The following is a 14,584-nucleotide window of genomic DNA, read 5'->3' on the forward strand; positions in this document are numbered from 1 at the left end:
ACACAGCTGTTGGATCCAAATTCAAGTCCTCTGAAAGCAGCAAGTGCTCTGAATCACTGTTCTGTCTGTTCAACCCCATGTGTGTGTGTGTGTGTGTGTGTGTGTGTGTGTGTGTGTGTGCGTGTGCGTGTGTGTGTGTGCATTTGTGCACATAGGCCTGTGTTCATATCTTCTGTATCTTCAGTCCCAGACCGTCCCACTCATTACTAGAACTAGATTCTATTTGCCTTGTAAGTTCATTACATAGAAAACTGAACTCATTGCCTGTCTTAAGCTCACTTCCTTGTCCTCTTCTGTCTTGTACAGAGGAAAAGTGTAAGGTCTATACAGCTGCAATCTGAACAATCCTAAGATGTGAGGCGTTCTAACAGATTTTAACAGATCTCTTTGCCTCCTCAGTCCAACATTGCCTCCTCTTTAACATCACCAGCAGGTCCTTCTAATTCTCCAGCCCCATCACTGCCTCTTCATTTATTCCTCAACCTAATTCATGTGGATTCAGCTCAGATGATTTATTCAACCTCCCTTCCACTGGTTTGCCTTGGGCGGTGGACACCTCCATCTTTCCTTTCTGTGAGATCTGTCCTATCACTCACTCTGGGCTTTAGTTTGTGTGTCCCTCGGAAGCCTCTGCACTTGGCATCAGCCCAAGTGGATTTGACTAGAGGTCCGAACTCCTCCAAGTCAGGACTCCTCCAGTCTATTGCCTGGTTTGGAAACCCATTTCTAGGTCTTTTGTTTGAGCAGAGACGATATCAACATGAGAGCTGAGAGTGCCTTCTGAGGTGTCAGGATGTATAGACGACAGTTGAAGGAGGAAAAGCACTAAGGCTGGTGTAGGGGAAGCAGTGAGACAAGAGTCTGTGTGTCCCCAGAGAGGAGCAGTGCTTTGGATATTGGGGGTCATGTAGTGCCTGTATCTACTCCCAGATACATTTTACCTGTTGAGTTTTGCAGGACACTTCTCTCCTGATCATATACTGCCATCTTGTTATTAACTTATCAAACTGTCTCACCTGGGTTTCTGTTACTGACAATCCAAAAGGATTTAATTAGGACACAAGCTTCAGCTAGACAAAATCCCAGCATGGGAAGATGGGAGATGGGTACACATCCCAGCGCTGGCTGAGGGGCTATTGGCATTTGATAGTTTCTGGGAGAGGAAAGCATCTTTAAGGAGATAGGTGAAGGCCTAGCACATGCCAGAACCCTACTCCCAAAACTAGCTGGAAAGCACAAAGCAGACTCTTTGGAGAGGGTTGGGGGTGATGGAAATGGGAGGGGCTGGGGAAGAGAGCATGGAAATTTGAATATTTTCAAAAATACATTTTATGAACGTTTTGACGAAGTAAGAAAAATAATGTCAAACAACACTTATTAATCTTCAGCCAAGGAATATTCTTCTGAGAAGTTTTGGGAAACACCCACACCACCCCCTCCCCTGACCTTGCTTATGCTCCCTCTATCGATAGAACCTCACTGTTCTTACAAGTAAACCTCTCTGTCTGTAAACGGCATTGCTCATCTACACACAACTTAAGAACAGACGAAACTCCATAGGCCTGTCTACACTGCTCAGTGTCCATGACAGCACAGAGGGCCAGGAAGGGGTCACTCACTTCTGTCATCTGAGGCTGTAGTTAGATAACCCACTGCCTATATTTAAGTGCCAAAAAATGCATATTATTATTGTAATACATATTAGTCTACATAAAGAACTTTTAGTGTGTGTGTGTATGTGTACATGTGTAAAATCTAGCATATTTGCTTATTTTTCTAAGGATAAAGACATTCAAACAAAACATTGATGTCATTACTTGATTGATTTCTCCTCTGCCGGAGAAGGTCATGTGTTTGGCTGATTTTTCCATGAGTTTTGGTGTGGAGCCAAGTCAAACATTAACCACAGGACTCCAGTAGGCACAAAGGAAGCTCCAACTGTTAAGTAGAATGAGCCTCACAATTCACCAACCACACACTCCCTAAAAGTTATCAATGACTTCTGCTAAGTGCATCTCTTATTTCACACTGTGCGTAACCCTCCCCGAAGCTCCTTTGTTCGCTATATGCCTTTGACTCCTTCACCTTGGTCTTTTCTCCTCTTTTGACTAGCTTTTCACTTCCCTTCTTCCGTGCTGGTCCTGTTCAGCCTGGCTTGCTGGTTGTCATCCAGATCTTCTAGTTTACTATCCTCCAAGTTGTTCTCGTTCCCACTCATGGCTTTCAATTAGTCCAGTGGGAAGGTAACTTCCCCAAATCACCATTCCAGCACAGGCCTAATCTCTAAATGTTACAGTGTGGTGTTTCAACATCACGATTTCAAGGCCAAGATATTCAAAACCATACCTATTACCTGTCCTCCTCTGCAGAGACAAATGCACAGCTATAGAAAACCCTGCCCTGTCCCATAGATTCCTTTCTCCCCTAAATCTTCTGGAGATGATCATTCTAGAAATGCTTGCATCTGTCTACCATCAGCGATATCCAGTCATCAAACCATGCCAGTTCTAGCTCTTGACATCTCTGCTGTTTAACACTTATCTTGATAAGAGACTTCACTCCAATTCTCAAATATTGATCTACCCGGTTTCATTTTTTTAAATAAAGTATCTACAAATGATTGACAATAATCTGTAATTGGCAGGATGGAAACTCCAGTTAGAATCCACAGAATTTCAATGTCTGTCCTTCCTAACGCTACCCACACTAAGTGATATGGGGAGGGCTTGCAAGGAAGACAAGGAGGAGGTATTTTAAACTGATTTCATGAGCGTCTCCTTTCTGTTAAGCTTTCTGGAAAAGCAGAAATGTTATCATTGCTAGACCTCATCCGATTAACACTTTCACTGGGCAGACTCAGTAGGCCCAAGTCTGTTGGGTGGTTTGGGAAAATGCCTCAGATTACTTTATTCCAACTGAATGAAAAACAAAAATTATAACAAGCCATTTTGATCATTCCATTAACTTGTGTTAAAGCAATGCTCTGTTAAGTGGTATTAACAAGTTATCAAGGAAAAGTGTTGGCTAAAGCGAACCTTGAAGTGTTTTAGTTACCAAATGTTCAGAAGTAAAATGAAACGACATCTGGACCCGAGTATCTGCATTATATGGAAATTTTATTATTAATATCACGTGCACATATAGTAAGACATACATATGCATATGTAGATGTGGGACTAGGAGGACACCTGATACCTAGCCATTAACATTTTCTATATTGTAGGAACAGAAGAAAATTACTTGAGGCTGGAGAGGTGGGTCTGTTGTTAAAAGCTCCTGCTGCTCTTGCAGAGGACCTCATTTCAGTTCCCAAATCCCAAGTCAAGAGGCTCACAGTGGCCTGGAACTCCAACCCCTGAAGATCCAACCTATTTTGGGCTCTAAGCAAACCTGCTCTCACAAGTGCTCACAGAGAGACAGATAATTTAACTTCTTTCCTCCAAAAGAACATGCTTATTTACCTAAATCAAAATCTTCTTTTCCTCAGTTTCACATCCTGGAAAATTTACTGGGACACAAGCTCTGTACCAAACCCTACAGATCCCTGTAGGATGTGTGAGTAAATGAATCCCTAGGGTCTTCCAGGCCCCGATAATCCAATAGCAATAGCTACTGAAAGAAAGAATAGTTTGGGTTCTTGGTGGCCCAGGCTTCTGTGAGACCAGAGGTTGAAACTAGACTACACAAGAAGCAAGAGCAGCCTCGCCTTACTCCACTTAGTAGGACCAAAGCAACTCTGTTTCCCAAACAAGGACACCACCTACTTCTGCAGTAGTGCCTGTGAGCCTCATGTTTTGGTGTTGAGTGCTCACAAAACAATGTAGTAGTAGCCTTCGTTGGCATTGAGGATGTGAGAGAAGATTCCTTGGCAGTGTTCAGGACTCTGGAGAAAAGCGTTTGAGAAATGGACATCTTCACCAATAGTGAAACCAGGGCCCAGTGCTCTTCCCTTGGATGCCTAAGGAGCTCCAAGACTTCTCTTTGCCTCTGAAATCAGCCAAGAAGTTAGTACTGGGAGGATCACTCCTCTTGGCCTGCATGAAAATTCCTCGGACACACAAGTACAATCACCGAAAAGTAAAGGTCTGGCCCTAGCCTTTGGCTAGAGGAAAGGCTTCCCCACATGTCCAGTGCTAGGCTTTGAAGAAACTAAGTCCCTGCTCACAGGGAAACTCCGCAGGGCCCCGCCCCTCGAGGCCCCGCCCCTCACCTTGCTAGCTGCACGCTCAGGCTGCGAAGGTGCGTGCGGCGCGCGCTGATTGGCCACTACCCGGCGCTGTCCCGCTGCCATTGGCTACCAGGGCCTCTTTGTTCCAGGTCCCAGCCGCTGCCGAAGCGGGCTGCGGAAGTTCGAGGGCACAGGGTGAGTAGCTGCGGCAGCGGCCGCGGCGCTGGAGTTCCCGCAGCGGAGATCCGGGACGCGGGACTGAGCCCATCCGACGCCCAGCATGGACCTGGAAACCAAAATGAAGAAGGTGAGTGGAGCGAAAGGCGGGCGTGGTCGCCTCACCTGAGCGCGGGGGCTGGCCAGGGTTCAGACCCTGTGGGTGTGGCTGGAGGATGACTCGGCGGACCCCGTTCCCTTGGGTGACAGTCGCTGCGGGGCTGGACCCTGCGACTTGCTGTCGCTGCGCCTGAAACTTTTCGAAAAACCTTTCGGCCACGCCTTCCCCCAAAGCCTGGGTGAAGTCTAGGCGAGGTAGTGGCTGACACCGCTTCCTGCCTGCGGGAAGCTGCGCTCTGGAGAGCCTGTGTGATTCAGTGATGTGGCTTTGACATCCTCCACTCAGGCAGCCTGGCTGCCCCAGGCTCTCTAAAGTGACTGTTGACTGGTGACACTTCCTTCACACCCGCGCCTGATGATAACTTCTGAAGTGATGATTTTTGGGGGAGTGTGTGTGTGTGTGTGTGTGTGTGTGTGTGTGTGTGTGTGTTTCACTTATGGCTTGAGTGCCAAAACACTGTTTCCTTCTTGCGGAGTGAGTTCTCAAAGAAAACGCTGTTCGGCAGCCAGCCGCAAACAGTGGTCATTGCAGGTGCTCAGCGGCCCGGCCTGCGGAACACCCTCATGGCTGTTCCTGGTGTCCAGGCTAAAGGCCCTACCTGAGGAACTCGGAGATTATGTCTCAGGTCGCCTGGGAGAAAGGGGTGGGGATCAGACTATGACTCAAAAGAACGCTGACGTCACATTCTATTGTAACATTCGACCTTAAAGGTCTTGTTCTCAGGAATTGCGCCTGTTTACTTTGAAGTAAATTTAAGTCAGTGGTCATTTATCAAATAAGGAAGGAAGTTGTGCAGAAGAAAGACAAGTTGAGAAAACTTTCTTCTCCTGCAGCTTTGCAGCTGCAGTTCATCTTCCAAAAGGGACTCTCTATTTTGTGCCAGAAATGAGTTTTTCAAATCGTATGCAAAATGTAAGGTATGAGGTTAGGAAGCTGTTGATCAATAAAAATTTGAACATAGGAAGCAGTTCCTTGGTCCCTTCTGATTAAAATCAACACCCAGAAGGGAAGGAAAGAACAGGAAATATAAGATACTTTCTAGTCTCTTTTGATATTTATGTTTTTTAATTGGATTTTTTATTTACATTTCAAATGTTATCCCCTTTCCCGGTTTCCTGTCCACAACCCCCCTACCCCATCCCCCTCCCCTTCTTTGAGTGTGTTCCCCCACTTATCCTCTCACCCACCCTGACAGTCCAGCCTTGGCAGGACCAAGGGCTTCTCCTCCCATTGGTACCCAACAAGACCATCCTCTGCTACATATACAGCTGGAGCCATGGGTCTGTCCCTGTGTAGTCTCTGGATATTTATTCTTTTAACATGTTTTTTTGGTTACCTGTGCTTGCCACTTAGAAAATATCTGATGTGCAGTCTTCTGTTGATGAACACACACTGAAGTTATTGAGTTTTTTATATAAAAACTATTTTAGGTGTTTGTCCCAAATGGGAGGATGTCTTTGCTTAGTAATGCTGTTTTGAAAACTGCTTTGTAAAAGTGGGATTCCTTGGAGGGAGTAGGGATAAATAAGGAAATCAGAGGCTTGTTAAGATAATGACACTATTAAGTGTGATCTCACTTACATGTTTGTCAAGTGCCACAGGATGTAGGATAACAAAAGTGAATTGTAATGTGGAATCCGAACTTGGGACATAGTGATGTGCCAGTGTGTCTCATGAATGGCCGCCTCTGAAACAGGGTTGATCGTGAGGGGGCAGGCCGGACATGCGAAGACAAAGACCATTGGGGAGCTTCATGCCCTCTGCTCGGTTTTGCTGTGAACCTAAAACCAATCTTTTCGAAAGTACACTAAATGAAACAAGACAAACTCTTTGAGACAATAGGTCTTAGAGAAAAGTCCAAAGTTAAGAATTAAGTGGTTTATAAGGGTTAAAACAGGCAGATATCTTTTATGAGCAGTTTTCTGAAGTCTTGTTTATAATGAATAAATCTTTTCAAGTGTGGCATAGCTGTCCTCCTCCGTTACACCTTTCCTTTAAAAGGATATCTTTTCAACCAAGTGCCTTTGCAGTATCTGTAAGCTTACAGCTTTCTATCCCACCTCAGGAAAAAAGATTTCAGGAAGTTAAAGAATATGCGATACAGTTAATAAATCCTTATTTTATGACGTGCCATTTCTGGTGACTCTCAGAAGGATCCTCTATCAGCAAATGACTAAGAAACTCAGAGTGATCCATTTGAGCCATGTCCTTGATTTTTCCCTTCCTAAGCTATGTTTTTAGTGAATTGGATAAAAGGTTCCCTAGTACAAAGCAGTTTGAAGGTCCTGGGAGTACATTAAACCATAAAATGTACTTAGGAATTGTTTTATTTATAAGTTGCTTTCTAACACACTTAAAGAAATATTTCAAGACTTTCTGACTTCCAAGACTTTCTCCCTGGTTTTCAAATCTAAATAGTTGTCAGATCTTAAGTACAAAAGGAAAGCCATGATTTGAGTATACAGTTGAAAACAAAGACAGTGTGGAAATGGAGATATAGATGCATTTAAATCAAAATCAATTTGACTTGTAGCTTGAGGTGCGGGGCATTTTCCCCTTCCAAAACCCTTACATTATTGTTGATTTCAGAAGGAATTTCCCCAGGCAGATGGAAAATATTATTTATTTTCTATTAACATATCCTATTTAAAAAAAAAAAAAGAATCACAGACGGGAGTCCTTACCTTGCAGTGACCTGGGTGGGTTTTAATATGGTAAAAGTTTAGGTTGATAAAAGGAGAGATTTCTCCGAGAACTTGCCCTTGAGTTGATTAGCAGTTACCATTATCACAGGTACACTGGGTTTCATAATTGCTGTTTTTCTGTATTTTGTTTTGTTTGAAGTAAGTGAGCTGTTGCTAGGATGTGGAAGCTAGTTTCTCTACACAGAGTTTTGTTTCAACAATATTTTAGGGAAGAATTTGACTTTTATGTTAATGCCATATCTTTTGAAGTGCTCAGCTGGACCCGGTCCCTGTATCTTGCATCCATTTTACTTTGTGTAAATAAAAATCTGCATCTGATTGCAGAAATAAACACTGACTGAGAGGTAGAAACAGCCTCATTTTTGTGGTGAATGGGAAATCATGGCCCATCAACAGCTGCTTTCTCTCAGAGCTACTCTCTCTGAGAAAAATCAAACTTTATTCTTCAAAATATACCCGAGACAAAGAGAAAGACTCCAGTGATTTTCATTATACTGCCTAGAATTGCTGCAGGACTTTCATTTTCCTGTATTGTTTTTTTTAAATCTATGCTAGCATCTTACATACTTTTCTTGAACTTCTTTGTTTCTTTAACCTTTGCTTTAGGAAGAATAAGATGCATCTTAAATATGAAGGGCCACCAACAGCAACAAAAGGTTCTTCTCTGCCATTCAGATGTGTTTCAAAACCTTTAATTATTACCCCAAAATGGATAGGAAGTCCAGGAGAGTGGCCTTGGAAAAGCTTCAGAACCCCAGAGATTGTTGCACTGGATAGAGAATGAGCCTTTTCTTATAGGTAGTCCCTTAATTAAGTGAAAGAAAGGGGGGAAGTAGGTGGAAATCTGGGTCCTCAAATCTAGTCAGCATCTCTGCATGAATCCTTTCTTGATGTAGGAAACTGTTGATGCAAAAACTGCAACTCTCATCTAAAAGAAAAGAAGAGAAAAAAAGGAAAGGAAAGGAAAGGAAAGGAAAGGTTCATTCTGGAGCCATTTTGAGTGACCATGGCCCAGAAACACAGATTTAAGTTACCCTGCATTCCATCTTCTAATGTGGAAGTAATTTCATGACATCTTATAATTTTACAGAGCAAACAAAGTCATAACTCAAGGCAAATTTAAAATATGTATGGGTGCAGTCACATCAAGATGGGGAGAACCCAAGACACAAGATGCTATCTGATGACAGTCTTAGCTTTTGAGTTGCTGAGAGATAATGGTCTGTTAAGTTAATAGATTCCAAAAGGCTTCAGTCTATTAGGTGTCACATGAGACTCGGATGGGCTGAGAATGGCTGTTCTTAGCTTCCGGGCCTTCATTCTGCCCCTCCCAATCTCTCCATAGTACTAAAATTCCAACCATTCAGTCACTGTGCAAGCATAGCTTGTTTCCAGGAGACTTGGTTCACAGCACACTGGAAACACATTTTCTTCAAGAATCATTGGCATACAGCAGAGGAAAGGGAGGGCTTAGCTTTAAAGGTAGATGCTTGGACTCAGAAAAAACAGAAGAAAGGAAAGTGACTCTTAGCAAAGGCCCCGTTTCTTGTTTCTTTCCCTATTGCTGTGGTAAACTAACCCGACAGATATAACTTAAGGAGAAAGCCAATAGCTCAAGAGTACAGTGCATCCTGGTGGGGGAGTCACGGTGTTCGGGGCTTGGTGGAACTGGTCATAGCAAATCCATGATAATGGTAAAACAGACAGCCATGAGCACACACTGCTCTTCAGCTCCTCGATTTCATAGGGAAATGGTGCTATCTTCCCATCTTAATTAGCCAAATAAAGATGACCACCATGGGCATGCTCAGTGACCCATCTCCCAGGTGATTTTAGATCTGGTTAAGCTGATGGTGAACACTGATAGTTACAACTATGTACTCCTTCCTAAATAACACTAAGTAGTGTTCGTATTTCAAGTTGGACACCAAGTCTTAACCATTCCTCAAGGTCTGTCATATTGTAACTAAGGCACCATCTTCTAGAGGATCTCCCATGTTTCTACCTACAAGAAAACTAATTCTAAACTCCCAATACATGTTTCTTTAACTCTTAAGGTCGTCAATTTGTAGATGACAGATACATTTATAGCTTCACCTTTTTACCTAGATATTAAGCTTGAGAGATAAATTCATATTTTATGATACTTGATAATTTTGGTTCTTGTTCAAAAGTGTCCTATGGGAGCCATAGTGTCATTTTTGAGGAGGAAGAAACCCCAGTTCAGATTACTTAACCTGAAATTGAAGAGTGTTACTATGATCTTGAACCATAACCCTTAGAATTCATCCTCCTTTTATCATGCCATCTACCTTTGGAGCCTTTTATCACCCAACTTATTCACTGCGTCGTGCAAATAAAATGTGATGCATTTGTACGTCTGTACTTGATTATTTAAGGAGATTATGTTTGAAGAACGGGTTTCTCTACCAGTAAATTTACCATCTTATCTTGCTGGGTTTCATATGCCTAGTCCACATTTGATGAATAGCCAGACAGAAGTCTACAAATGTAAAAGGCTCATAAATAGAAATTCCTGGGAGACTTTTACAGGCAAAGAAACTCCAATAGCATCCCTCACCGTAGCTCCTAGGATTCTTCCAGCTTCTCAGTTTTGTTGGAAGCAGAAGAGTAATGCTCTCTTGTCCGTATTCAATACGGTCCTGAGCAGTAGTGAGCCTGTGTTGGGCTGTCTGTGTTTGGAGGTCCTGCTGAGCTCTGAAAGTTTTCTACTTTCAGGACTACATACTTGGTAGAAGTTTCCACACTTTGTGGGTAGGAAATGCATTTTCCAATGGCAGATGCTCCAAGTTTCACTGGCATAGTAGACCAGACAGCTAACAGCAGAGAACAAAGGTAAACACAAGACACCCTTATGTTGAGGAAGCTATTATGGTCCATTTCTCTCCTGCTTACAAAAACTTTGGTTTAAAAGGCAGTGGGAAACACCAAAAGGATGGGCTGTCTCTTGAATTTGCTATGGGAGTACTAGGAGTAGATTTAATATTGGGGGCCGGCACTCTGTGGAAAAGGGTTTTCTTGGCATTACTCTCCATGTTCTTTCTCTGAGATTTAGAATAGTGCTTGACTCCATGATTGGAATATAAGTTCTTGGTACAAACCAAAGTACACACTGTGCTTAGAAATTAGGAAAAGCCAGTAAACATGCAGTATACATCTCTGTCTGGAAAGATTAGCTGTGCATCTGACTTTCTCCTTTATTTTTACTAGCATACCTTTCACATCGTAACTGGGTATAATAGATCTGAATCAATCTACTCTTTTTTTTATTTTATATTATGTTGTCCACCCTGGATCTCAATTTTTATGTTCAGAACCACTGAATAGGTGAAAGAGATTAATTCTAAGGTTCAAAAGCCCATGGCCCTGTATGAAAAGTCGTTGCGACAGTCTGCCAAGTAGAGTACTCCATGACAGTTAATCACGCAGTCCCAAATGTGCGCGTGAACACAGGAAGTGGTATAGTGTAGAACTGTTTTATTTATCAGTGAATTCCACAAGGAAACTAGTGACATGGGACAAATGAGCTCACATGGGAAGCGCTACTTTCCTTGGTGTATGGAGAAATGAGAAGCAAAAGGTCATGCATTGTTTTAAGCACCATGTCTCAAATAAGATTTATCTCTTTAAAATTGTTTTTAAAAAATTGTATCTAGGGCTGGTGCGGACTGTAGTACTATAGGACTGAACAAAAAAAGACACGGATCTTACACCCATGAAAGAGGAATAGAGCAAAAATAAATAAAACTAAATGACAGATGACAGTCATCAGAGCTAGGATTATAACCTCCTCTGTAGCCTTTAAAAGTTAGCAGTGTCCTGGATCCCTAACATAGTGGGGAGTTTGAGTCATGAATTGTGGGCATCATCGATCATCTTGCAAACTTTGGAATTCTTATTTTCTTTAGCTTAAGGATTGGCCACTGGGGCAGAAATGGGTAAAGCAGTTTTCTGTACTGGAATGTGGAAACCCCAGTAGTGAAATGAGGCAGTAGCCATTATACCCTTGCACTTCTGAAGTAGCCACATTGTCTTCTTGATGACAAATGCCCTATGGGGAGAGTCAGTCTTGGATTCCTGTTTGCTGTGCTCAGAATGTTTTGTTTGGCAACTACTGCCATGGCAACTAATAGGATATTTAAAAGTCCATTAGATCATTAATGTTCAAGGCATATAGGAAGCTTTTTTTATAAGATGGAGAAACATTCAGGGAAGTTATATGAATTGTGATTAAGGAAACCTCAAAAAAAAAAAAAGACTAATCAAATAAAAAAACAGGTTGTAAAATAACCTTTCCAAGATTTTAAAGAAAAACAGTGTCACTGTTCTTGGAGTAAATAAGCCCTGTGCTAGAAACCAGAATGTAAAGATTAAGTTTTTCAGAAACCAACTACAGCCTTCGGCTCTCCTGTAAAGCAGCTACCTCTACTTTTTATTTTCAGAGCATCCCATCCACTTAACTTCCTGTTTAAATAATTGCCCAGAGCAATAACGGATACATGAAATCATAATGCTTCCTGCTTTATTTGGCTCCCAAGGTAAAATCGACACTTTACCATCTTCAGTTTCTCTGACCCCACCCCAGTCTGAGGTTTTGACCGGGTTTGGCCAAGGCTTCTGGGTGGAGAGTGTTTGGTGAGGCTCGCCCCTGGGATACTGCAGAGATCATGGCTGCTCAGTGACTTAGTGACTCAGTGACAGAAAGGCTGGATGAGACACTTGACTCATCCTCAAACCAGGAGTGACTCAGCTGGTGTTTCTCTTTAAAAACTATAAAAAGGAGTTTCCAGGAGTTTATTGCATAGCTTCTTATCTGAACAGTGGCGGGCTGAGCTCAGAAAACTGGGCTGGGAGCCTCGAATGCTTTGGTGGGGAGTCAGTAATAAGTCAAAACCACAGGAACTTTTCCTTGCTTTGTCTGATGATAAAGTGATATTGTGTTTCCCTGCGAATAAAGCGACATTGTGTTTCTTTGAAAAATGGTCAGGCAGATGTTAAGGTAGACTTTTGGTTTTATATGGATACATCATCATGATAGCCTGACAGAATGAGTCACTGCTGTGGAGGGCGAGTGTTTTTCTTTTATAAGGTTCTGACCTCTAGTAAAAGTAACTGGGACTCCTCAAAGAGTTATGCTTTGTTTTACATAGAGGATATTTAAAGTGGTTTACATTTGAGATGATAGACTCTAAACTGGGTTTTCATCCACATCACTTGTTGAGTTTATGTAGTTCGAATATTAGGGTGTAAGTATTGGGAAGGAAGACAAAAAGGGTCCGGAATGAGGGGGAAGCAAGACAAACATGTAAATTTACTACAGTGCAGGCTAGGCTGGAATGAATGTAATAATATTATTTCTTTGATCTGGTAAGGAACAACATTTTAAGAAAGATCTGTCATGGGCTGACTTTCTAAAAACAACAAAACTGAGTTATTAAAATCAAAACACACTAAGCTGTTGGGTTTTTTTTTTTTGGTTGTTGTTTTTTGTTTTTTTGTTTGTTTGTTTTTGTTTTTTGTTTAACATTGTTAAAGGCAGTCTAACCTCGATAGGAGAAATTGGCCTAGTCCTACTGCAACTGGATAGACCAAGGCCGATTGATCCATGGGAGGCCTCCCCTGCTCTGGAGGAGAAAGGGAGAAGGGGAGAAGGGGGTTGGGGAAGAGGGGGTGACAGAGAAAGGTGGGAGGGCAGCTGCGGCCAGGATGCAAAGTAAATTAATGGGAAAAAGTTGTTAAAGGCAAAGATAGAAGATTGTTTAAGTCCTTAATGGCTCCTGTAGTGGGTGTCAGAGTGGACTGGTGAGTCATGGCGTGCCACCTGCCAGTTTGAAGAGCCCTGCGACAATGGAAATTCGGACAACGGTGACTGAGTCCCAGGACAAAAGTACCTAACTTCCACTGGGTAGACTGGGAGTAGTCCATCGAGGAAACAAGTCCTATACAACAAACTTTCATTAGGCAAAGAAAGCATTTTGCAGGCAGACGAAGTAGCATGAAGCCAAGGTGATGGATGGGAAAAGTCAGTAAGTGCACTCTTGCTCGCTCGGAGTTCACAGTTTAACAGCTTCTAGTGGACCCTTCAAAAGTCACGTGGAGAGCACGGAAGGCACAGCAGTTGTAGTTTTCCCAGGGTCAGGTTTTAGTTGAGGTGTGTGAGGCGGAGCTGCAGCACCCTATCCCTCTGCTGCGGGTCTCTTTGCTCTAACATCGATTCAGATTTGATACATGGTTTCCATCTGCTGATAAAAAAACAAAACAAACAAAAAAAAAAAAAAAAACCAGGCCACTCCACGTTGGTCTTGGCTGGACTTGGCATCACCCTGCCCCCAAGCTTTTGCCTTCATTATATCTCCAACCAAGGGTTCGTCTGCTCTTCAAAGACTAATAAGCAAACTAAGACTTAGATTTCAGCATCTCTGAGTCAAGCTACCACCTTAACCTTCAGTGCGAGAGTTTTGCTTGGGAGGTCAAGCAATGCCAGAGAGCAAACAGCTAGTAAACCAAGGAACACACCAGCTCCTCAACAGCCAGAGTAGTAACTTTCGGTGGCTTTCTAGAACTTCCCCAGCGGCTAAGACCTGTAGCCTCTCTATAGTTTGGCTTTTTACAACCATTTGTTTTTGTAGACAAAGCTCTCTGCAGCTCTTAGGCTAAGTTCTGTTCAGTCTTTGTCCCCTGCTTGTTGGGGACAAGATCTTGAGCAGATCTCAAATTCTTGCATATGCCTGGGGCCAAAAGCTTGTCCAGTTGTCAATGTTGTGCATTCTACCTGTAGTGGAGACCACAAGTGGACTACCAAACACTCTTAATGAGGTTTTATCGAAGTCTGAGCTGCCGCATCAGTGGGTAACATCAAGGGTTTTCCTGCATCATTCATGGACCACTGCAAGGGCGAGCAAATCCCGCACTGTCATAGGTGGGCTAGTTGCTTCTCCCAGTAGGAGCGAGGGCTGATGGAAGGTGCCCCAGTGTTCTGAGCAGGGTCATCTGAAGCTTTCACAACAGAATCAAAGACTCCTGAAGCGAAGGTGCAGTTGGAGAAGCAGACATGAGAGTTGCAATACTCCATGTAATTGGAACAACATGTATCTTTGCCTTTGATGGGTTTGACTTCTCTGAGCCATCAGATCAATCTTCAGGAGACGCCATGAGGGTATGTGCCCGTAGATGTGTCTAGGGTTTTTGTTTTTTATTTTTGTTTTGAGTTAAGGTCTCACGCTACTAGGCTAAAACTCACTACACATCACAGGCTGGTCTTGAATTCAGGGCAGTTCATCTTCTGCCTTATGAGTTCTAGGATTTCACATATGAACCACTTTGCTTAATAGTTTTAGGATAGTGTCTTCTATC

At 42.8% G+C, this 14,584-nt stretch overlaps 1 protein-coding gene and 1 long non-coding RNA gene across 2 annotated transcripts in view; one reads left to right on the forward strand and one right to left on the reverse strand.

Annotated features, from left to right (window-relative positions):
- Positions 1 to 3,099: 3,099 nt before the first annotated feature.
- On the reverse strand, positions 3,100 to 4,349 carry LOC120102238 (uncharacterized). Its single transcript, XR_005503460.2, has 2 exons — positions 4,211 to 4,349; positions 3,100 to 3,987 (listed from the first exon to the last, which is right to left on the reverse strand). It is a non-coding gene; the product is annotated as an uncharacterized LOC120102238 (long non-coding RNA).
- A 31-nt stretch (positions 4,350 to 4,380) lies between these two features.
- Positions 4,381 to 14,584, forward strand: part of Tes (testin LIM domain protein) — a 38,526-nt gene continuing 28,322 nt past the window's right edge. The window contains exon 1 of the mRNA NM_001039344.2: positions 4,381 to 4,475. Coding sequence (NP_001034433.1) covers positions 4,449 to 4,475 — 27 coding nt within the window. The 5' untranslated portion in view covers positions 4,381 to 4,448. The remainder of the gene's footprint in view (positions 4,476 to 14,584) is intronic.

The sequence above is a fragment of the Rattus norvegicus genome, chromosome 4 (assembly GCF_036323735.1).
Source record: "Rattus norvegicus strain BN/NHsdMcwi chromosome 4, GRCr8, whole genome shotgun sequence".
Classification (NCBI taxonomy): domain Eukaryota; kingdom Metazoa; phylum Chordata; class Mammalia; order Rodentia; family Muridae; genus Rattus; species Rattus norvegicus.